Below are 9,797 nucleotides of genomic sequence, written 5' to 3' on the forward strand. Positions count from 1 at the left end.
GCTGGTTTTATACATATTAAGAAGTATATGTGTAATAGCACATCTTGCAGGATCTGCTCCGCTTCTGCAAATGCAGATCCAACTCCAAAGCTAAAATAATTAGTGAAATCAGCATATAGCGTATTAAAGTGCCTGTATCCTTTTTTTGCATGACCAGGGACCTGGCGGGTCTGAAATGTCCTGGGCATGAAACAGGACTCCAAGCTCTATGTTGAAGTCTAGTTTGAGACCTAGTATATAGAAAGAAGAACAACTATAGCCTTGGGTTGATGTGAGTGCGGGATGCATGATGATGAAAGGAGTAAATTTATGCTTCGCTTGTGTGCTCCGCTGTGTTTGAGCGTTGGGTGTTGAAGGTGGTCCTGGCAGTTGCACTGCTCGTCTCCGTGAGGTACGTCTGTGCCAACTGTTGGTCGCCTACTGTGCTGTTACCAGTGACGTGGAAATGCAGGGGGAAGAGGGAAGTACCTCTCAGAGGGTATTTGAGCTATGCTGCTTCAGTCAACACTGCAGTCGAGGCCAAAAAAGATTGGGAGATTACTACTGGGGTGTGAAGTTCAGCGAACGCCTTCGTAGCCCCAGTGTGACTCTGAAAGACAGACACGCCACATTCGTTGTGTAGGCTGCTTGCATGAATATAACTGTAGATATCCTGACACTAGAGAGTCTGTAATGGTTCCAAGTGTTTAGATGTAAAACTGTTGGAAAAAAGAGGTTTACTTACCTTAGCAGTGCTGACCCTGTCAGCTAAGTAGGCCCAGTTCCCTTTCTAATAACTTATGGATTTAATAAGCTTCTTTCATGGGAAAATACCTAGACTTACCACTAAACCCAAGTGAGGAAGTGAGAGCATCTAATGGTACTACCATGCGCACTATACTTAATGTTTTAAGCACACCCCTTGAGAGGAAAACTAACGCTTTCTTTTCTTTTATCAGGCTGACTTTGATGGTGCTGCGGAAGATGTAAAAAAACTAAAAACAAGACCAACTGATGAAGAACTGAAGGAACTATATGGATTCTACAAACAGGCTACTGTTGGAGATATTAATATTGGTATTCCTATATATACTGCACATTTACTCCCATATCTTGATGAAATCAAGTAAATGCTATGTCAATCTGCATGATAATCAAAGGTATGTGTTTATTTTGGCAGAATGTCCAGGAATGCTAGATTTGAAAGGCAAAGCCAAATGGGAGGCATGGAACCTGAAAAAAGGTGTTACACCAATTAAATTTACATCATGTAGTCATGTTTATATAGGTTGACAAATGAGGAAAGATAATGACTCCTACTTTCCTTTGCAGGTTTATCAAAGGAGGATGCCATGAGCGCCTATATCTCTAAAGCAAAAGCAATGGTAGAAAAATATGGGATCTAGAATACTCAAAATAATTCCCACTAATAACTCTTCAGTAGCTAATGAACTAACTCTGTTGAGAAGGTTGCAATACTAACTCCTTATTGTGTAGTCTGACAGTAAAATCTTTTAAACATAAGCTATTTGACTGTAAAGGGTGTTTACAGACATACTATTTTTAGATTGTATCTTATTCTAAATAAATTTGAACCTAATAAACTAAGCTTTCTGTAAGAATTACGGATTTTTGTGGGTCTTAAGTTATATTTAGCGTTTTTACAGGAGCACACAAACAGAGAAGCTCTAAAAGTAAAATAACAGCTGTCTTTTTTTTGGAAATGAGGTTATGGAATGAAGTGAAGGGTTTGTGCACATGCAAGATGGGAATAGAGAAAATATGAAAACTCTCTTATTTTTAAGACCTAAAGCCAATGTTTATTTTCAAAAAATCAGAAAAAATCCCCCTTTTTTAAGGATTACAATTACAATTTGGAGGAACAAAACAACTTTTAGGCATAACTGCATGCAATTGTACAGAAAGAATGACTTACTTATTACAAAGTGCTGCAGACTAATCTTACACATTCCACCATTAAAATAGAGGGAAATACTCAAGGACCAGCATTTTCTATACATCGTTATGTATTTTGTCCAGAAAACTTCATTAGAGGGTTCCAGCAGATAAAAGTGACCTCTGGGAAGCTTGTAAAAGGAGAGCTCTCCACTTGTTAGATTGTGCGAGGCTGAAAAATACATTTAAACTGTCAGAGAAATGTTAACTATTGTGGTCATTTTACATAACTATTTCCAAGTTATTATTTAATAATTATTTTAAATCCCATATCAACTGTTTTGGTTCATCCATTGAGACTGATCTGTTGACTTGTTTCATTTAAGGAGGAGATAAAAGACTCTAGAAAACTCATTAACTGATACTTACACATTTTCCTGTTCTGAATAAGAGGGAAACCATTTAAGCAAAGTACCGCCTAAATCATGTAGTTTATCGTCAGACCCATTAAAGCAGGTAATATCACAGGGGAAGGGGATATTCCTTTCTGCCTTCTCAAAACAGTGAACATAAAAAGTAGTAATAAAACTTTCCATAAGATACTTACATTTTGGAGTTTGCTTCCACATACAACATAGCTTTTTCTTTCTCTTCCCAAACATAACCAGCTCCAGGAATTGGGTTGTTCAGAATATCAGGAGAAGGAATTACTGGAAGATTCTCAGCTCCTTACCCTACTGCAGTTAGGTCTAAAATTTTAAAGAAAGAATGCATGACCCAAGCATTAGGAAAAAAAGAGCTTCCACCTGCAATAAAAATTCTCACCTACAATAAACGATTATGTTGTCTGCTTATATTCAAGTTCTAATGTTTCAGGACCTTATCAGCATCAGGTCCCTATGGCCAAAACGGGTCCCACGTCCAAGAGTCTCTGCCAGGGTACAAAACCTGAACCACTAGGCTACATGCGCTGTTGTGTAACGTCCAGTGGGGCAGCAGTTAGGACAGAAGCAGCTGGTTGGTCTCGAGATCCGTAGAACGCCAGGATTCTTTGCATCTGGTTAGCCATGGGGGCCCTGGGTCAGGAGGCTGGATGCAGTGATCCTGAAGCATGGTTAGTTACACTTACTAGCCTCAGAAAACAATAAAAGATGCGAGAATATTCCTTTTAGTGGCTACTAACTTTGGATCCTAAGTAGAACTGTAATTCTACCATGACCTCTTCACTACTGTGATAACAGTAATGGTTGTTACAGGAAGCAGTGTTCTCATCTGGGGCTTAAATACTAGAAAAGAAATGGAAAAGCACGCAAAGGAGAAAACCATGTTTGCTATTTCATATTCTTTTTATAACAGAAACAAGAACAAATTACAGGGAAAGGAAAAAGAAAACCTGAAATGATCAGACAGAATTAAAACTGTAAAATGCAAATATAAATGCAAAAACTTACATAAAAACTGGAAAATTTAAACATAATTTAATTTCAGTGCTAACTGGCTATCCTGAACAGTTACTGAAATTATATGTATGACATGTAAATTACAGTGATATTAGCTAAAGGACATGAAGTATATTCCTATGCAGCCTAGTTTTACAAATTAAACCTTTTTTAAATCTTTCTTTTAGTAGTCTCCTTAACTTGGAGTAAGAACAGTTATTTTGAATACTTGAGACTAAGTGATCTTCAAAGTCTGTGTTTTATGAATGGTTTACCCCCTGCATTCATACAGAGCAAGCACTGGCACAAATATTAACAGTAAACACAATTATAATTTACCAGTGTAAAAAAACCCAAACCACAACACTGCCATTTTTAGAAGACATTGTGCTTCAAGTAATAAATAAATAACCAGAGTCTTTGAAATCAACAGTATGTTTTAGGAGGATTTGACAAAAGACCTTTGCAGAAGTATATTTTCCTAATGTTGTTGCAAATAAAGGCAAGTAACTACTCGCAAAGTTCCGAGATAAAGCTCCTTCACCAAGGTATCTAAAAATGTGTATATTTTTACCTGCGCCCAAAAAAGGCAATTTTTTTCTTGCAATTCTTCTACCAAAACACTTGTAACTTCATTAACTATGGTTGTCATGTCTTTTGCAAAAGGCCTTAGGGAGCCTTACAGAGGACACTGCAGAAGAGGTGGAGGAAGAAAGGGAAAAAAATTAGAGTTACTTAAAATAGAAACAGTAAAATAATTTTAATTACATTTTTTAATCAATTCTGCAGAATATATAATGATTTAAATTGCTTCTTCTTACAGTTGCTACAGTGTATTTGCTATCGCTACTACTATCTTTTAATCCAGTGAGAGATTAGGTTTCCATCCCTTCCTTTACTCACCAATGTTGCCTCTCCAAGTGATCTGATCATTAAATTCTGTGGATTGGAAATGTACAAGGTCCTGATCTCAGCTGAAGTTGCAAAGCAACTTTATTACTATTAGTATTAATAACAACCACAGATTCATTAATTTCAATAATAGTAAGTTTGAGGGTTGTGTAAAATACATCCTTTCAAGGGCAGCATTAGAAAGTTAAAGTATATTGGAATCATAGTCTCAGTTTTCTTCTTTGCAGGCTCTTCAGCACTGCACGTAGTAAAATGTGGAATCATAGTGTAAATTGATGGGCAACTTATACGGAAGGACATATTACCTGCTTCTATTATACTCCTTTCGAAACTGGGGATTTTCCTCTCACTGTTTAGAGAAAGTAACGAATTAATAGATCAGAGAAAAATGTTGATTTTCTAACACGCATACAACCAAACTCATATGGAAGTAATGGGTCAGACACAAAGTATTTTAGAAGAGAGAGAATAAACCATTACCAAGTACCTCAGATAGCAGTACAGAAATGTTTGCATCTTCTGTATCTCCTTTCTGCACAAAACATCTTTGAAAGAGCATGCTGCACCCTGATTTTATCCATCTGTGTCTGCAGTTGCTCCTAGGCCATCTTCCGAGTAACTTTGTTGGGAGTAGTTGCAGTGGACAAAAACTTTTTTGTTTTGCCTTTTTTTTTTTGTTAATTTCAAGGAAAATTTGATGTGACTTATGCAACTGTTTACAGAAAGCATACAAGCATTCAGAGGACTGGTACAACTGCATTGGTGATGCTCTCTCTGAATGCTAAATTATTTTTTTTCTTTGTGGGAGATCTGGAAAATGGCCTTGGTTCCTCTACAAATAGTTCAGCGATGGATCTTTGTAGTGCTGATATAGCCTGGCAGCAATGGGAATTGCTTCGCACTGTAACTAAATGTCATTTCACTGTTACAAATCCAGAGTTTAAACTTCAGTTCTGAAACAAGGAGTGCAAAACCATGCAAACATTCTGGATAACGGAAATTCATTCTGTGCGGTCTCTCAACATTAAAAATAGTTCTCATACCTTCACCGTTAACCTTGCTGATGCTGCCTTTTTTTAACATACCAACAATATGCCAGTGTATTGCTATTTCTGAATCTTACCAGTAGTTTCCGAAGCAGTCAAGCATACTGTAGCCTTGTGAAATTTAGCTCTGAGGATATAACTTTTTAACCTAGTCAAATATAATTTGATCCAAGGTGGTACTGAAACTTAGTAAACTCAGCACCCTAATGGAAATGCTAATTCACAATGGAATTCCTTTCTGGATAAGACCCATTTGAAAGAGACTGCAGTGCTCTCAAGAACATCATATTCCATTCAAAAAATTTGGCCACTGTCTATTTTAGACTTGCTTAACTTCTACTTTAGCTGCGTGAATGACCAACCTTCAGTTGAGCTGCTGAAGAGTTTGCCCCATTGAGCATGTTGAGAAGTTCCACCTCCCGCCCACGGAAAAAAAATCAGCCTCCGGAGATCATATGGCCTTTTGTATGGACAAGCAACCAGCCTCTCCATTCCTAAAAAACCCCAAGAAAACAACACATCGTTCTAGAACAAGGCTCTTCAGGTATAGGAAAATTAGGATGAATTAAGTCTAATTTGAAACAATGGGCTGCAATATTTTCTGTGATCAGAACAACTTGTGCTACAACAACAACTTGTTAGATATGAGATAATCTTCATGGAACAGTGGAAACCAGTTTGGCTGTTATAAAATGGTAATGGGATAGTAGTGGGCCACACCCTTGGTTAACATTTTCTCCTATTTGAGTGAGTAACCACAAAGAACATGACAAGCAGCAAAATAAATTGATATGGGATTTCAGGATGACCATTTAAAAACAGGCTTTTAGAACATACACAAAAATATAGGTCCATCTAAGGACCTAGAAAACATAAGGACCACCTACTTCAATATTCGCTCTACTACAGCGGTCAAATGGATATCTAGGGATGCAGTTTCTTTATGTATAGGAAACATCTATGAATACCTCCTTCATGTATTCATCCAGTCTCCCCTTAAATTCCTATGAACAGTTAGCATCTATGACATACATACTCTTGCAATGAGTTGCACAGCTCTACTATCTGTTGCATGCGGAATGATCTCCTTTTTTGTTTTTAATCCAACTCCGGCAACTTCATTTGATGGCCACAAGGTAGTACAGTAAAGAGAGTGAATGGTGCACCTCTCAGGATTTGCCACTGAGCATTTCTAGATCTCTTATATTCTCTCTGCCCTCAGTCAGCTCTTCTTTCTGAATGAAAAGGCCTGGTTTGCTTAGGTCTCCCTCATGTGGCAGTGCTTCCATACTCACAACCATCATCGCTGCCCATCTCTGGACTTTTTGTGATTTTGTTATATCCTTCTTGAGATGGTGGAGTAACCAGAGCCACATTCAGCTTTATCACAGCAGCTTTAGTATTTTCAGTCACTGACTGACAGAAGTAACAGCTGAAGCAAGATTTAGAAAGAAAAATAGCATTGAAGATGCCAACTGCATTGTCTCTAGCATCATATACTGTCTTTATTATCTGAAGAAAAAAGCAATTCTCTACCATTTTCACTCTTCTTTCCCAATTTTCTTGTCCTTTATTCTTACTGATTAGATTTGTGGACATAAGCACTGAGGTGACATCCTACAACTTAAAGCATATCAGGCTGTGTTCGGGAACACTATGTGCAACAGAAATACCTGGAAAAGGTATAGTAATTAGAAGCAATAGTGATACAGAATTTAAAAAAAAAAAAAGTTTTCTGCAACCATTAGAATAAACTCACATATTCTTGTTCAAAAGACTGAAAAACTAGTAATTAGGAGGTAACAAGCAGAAAAGTTCCATTTCCAAAATGCTGAAAATTGTTACAGGTGTCATCTTTCAGTGTGACTATAGCACGCTATATGCAAGGGCTTATTCATCATAAAATATACCTATATGCCTACATGCAATCTTTTTTACCAGCACAAAAAGTTTGAGAAATACAACCGGATCAGAGTAGGCAGCAGATCATACCTATTTTATAACTATGTAATGCAAACAAGACAGAAAAAAATCTACCCAAATGTTGCTGTGGCTAAACTTCTTGATTTTCATGTATGTTTAAACTAGAGCATTTGTCAACATTTGTAACATTTCCTGGCCAACCACAACCTCCTACAAGAACAGGGTGAGGCATACGAAACACCACACACACACCCCCACCCACCCCCATATATTATTGTCTCTGATATATCACACAGCTTAGAAACCCAATTTTGGTCTCTAATTTTGGACACTCATTAACAGCTCTGGGACAAAGCTCACTCTACAGAAACGCTTTCCATCAGCAAAGACACCTAAAATGTTAAAGGCAGGGATCTAAATATCAATACCTACTACTCCAGAGCAAGAGGCAAAAAACAGACTGCAACACTTCCAGGTAGCAATATAAGGCAAGAGAAAAGTTATCAGGTGCTGTAATAAACTAGTGAGACAACACAAACCGTGAATAAGAAAGCTCTGGAATAAGAAAATTAATTTGTTGGTCCTTAGGTGCTCTGCTCTCCCTAAGTGAAAGGAAACCATAAGGATTTTTTCAGTTCAACAACTAGCAGAATTGCCACTATGGACCCCAACCAGCTTGTAAGAGAAGATGAGGACATGTTTCAAGAACCAGACGCCAACATGAAGTCAGAAATAAACATGCCTTTTGTATTTCCTTTAGATATGACCTGTGACAGTCCTGAAAATCTTTGTCAAATCCTTCAGTAGATACCACTGGGTTTGAACTATCTGCACATCATTTTGGGTGCTGAAGTGCCCTACAGTAAACGGAATCATACTTTAGAGAGACTTTCAGGCTTGAAGTTTACAGCAGCAGAAGGAGATTGAAAGATAAAGGCAATCAACAACCATGAATCCAGCAATCCAGAAACTCCTAAAAAGTGTCAAGGACAAAATTTTAGGATGGACATAATGAAGCTAAAGCAGAAGAACCCTATCAACATCTATGCTGGGCATTGAGGGATTACAACTGGACCCTGAAAAACTGAAGGCAATTAAAGAAATGCCAAGAGCAAAGCATATGAATGAAGTACAGTGACTGCCAGAGAGCAAGGCTGCAGATGTGATCTGAGCAAGGTCTAACATACAATAAACATATGAAGCAACTAAAGTTAGAGAGAGACGCTTTCAAAAGATGCCCAGGAGTAGCACTGTACAAAGCCTTGGCTAAAACAGCCCTTCTAGACATAAAAAGGTGAGCTCATACAGAAAAGGAATTGACTGCACTCCCAGAAGGTAGTGATTCCATCAGTGCATGGAGCAAATATGCAATGATGGCAAATCATTAGGAAACAGCATGAGGGAACCATTGCTGAATGTTCTCGGGCATGTTAATAGCATGGAAGATCTTCTATGGGAGGATAAAAATTTCCTCATATAGGTGCACTGAACAGGACACCACCCTCACCTTTACAAATTATACACGTGCAGCCTGCAAACCCTCCACAGTGCAGCACAACTGGCTTTGTAGAATAGGGGTTAATCAACAAATGTAGCAACATACTCACATTTGCTTTTGGAGACTCCAAGCAAGCCAGCCAAATCCACAGTGCTACGGCAGCAAAACTGCTAGCATTGCGAGGATAGCCAAATGTCAAGGAACAGTCTATTGCACTTTCCTAAATAAAAAATAAACTATGTGTTAAAGGCAGGATTTTGTTTAAAGAGACAAAGGACTGATAGCAGTAGATAAAAGAACAAGCCTAAATCAATGGATACATGCTCTCAATTTAGGGGAATAGGTGAACTAAGGCACTTATCAACTGACCAGGAACAGATGCAGAGCTGAGAGCACAGACTGAGTACACTTACTGGCAACAAAAATCATAGCTCAGAGCCTGGGAAAAAGTTCAATAGATAAATGTTCACTTTTTATAGAGCAGCTACTTCACCATAGCAGATTACAACTCCAGCTTCTGGAAGTAGGAATATCTGGACCCCCCATGTATAGCTAGATTAACAAATCCTGCAGGGTAACAAATTATCACACATCAGCTAACTTGCAGAAACTATATGCTCTTGACCAACAGAAACAGTGATAGCATGAGAGAGTAGTCAGTTGTACGCACACCCTTCCCTTCCCTTCCCCCTCTGCATTTCTGCAAAGCATGAAGAGTCACATAGCTGCTAACGCTCAGTCAGCCACTGAGAGGGAACAGTGGTGAGAATTTGACAATAACTTGTGTGTCAATGGGTTTGCGTGGCAAGGTTTTGGTAGCAGGGGGGCTACAGGGGTGGCTTCTGTGAGAAGGTGCCAGAAGCTCCTCCTGTGTCTGATAGAGCCAATGCCAGCCAGCCCCAGACAGACCCATTGCTGGCCAAGGCTGAGCCCATCAGCGATGGTGGTAGGTCCTCCATGATAAAGTATTTAAGAAGGGGGAAAAAAACCCTGAGCAACTGCAGCCAGAGAGAAGAGTGAGAATATGTGAGAGGAACAACTCTGCAGACATCAAGGTCAGTGCAGAAGGAGGGGCAGGAGGTGCTCCAGGCACCGTAGCAGAGA

General features: G+C 38.7%; 2 protein-coding genes across 2 annotated transcripts; one reads left to right on the top strand and one right to left on the bottom strand.

Annotated features, from left to right (window-relative positions):
• The first annotated feature begins 883 nt into the window (after window positions 1-883).
• On the top strand, window positions 884-1,385 carry ACBD7 (acyl-CoA binding domain containing 7). The gene is given in 4 exon segments (XM_035897352.1): window positions 884-933; window positions 935-1,056; window positions 1,160-1,222; window positions 1,312-1,385. Coding segments are annotated over 4 exon segments (309 nt in total).
• Window positions 1,386-1,975: 590 nt separating this feature from the next.
• OLAH (oleoyl-ACP hydrolase) lies at window positions 1,976-5,764 on the bottom strand. Its single transcript, XM_035896829.1, is given in 6 exon segments — window positions 1,976-2,003; window positions 2,005-2,107; window positions 2,351-2,429; window positions 3,889-3,985; window positions 3,987-4,005; window positions 5,635-5,764. Coding segments are annotated over 6 exon segments (456 nt in total).
• Window positions 5,765-9,797: the final 4,033 nt, after the last annotated feature.

This window comes from Egretta garzetta, unplaced genomic scaffold, assembly GCF_000687185.1.
Source record: "Egretta garzetta isolate BGI_Z169 unplaced genomic scaffold, ASM68718v1 scaffold30, whole genome shotgun sequence".
NCBI classification, from domain to species: domain Eukaryota; kingdom Metazoa; phylum Chordata; class Aves; order Pelecaniformes; family Ardeidae; genus Egretta; species Egretta garzetta.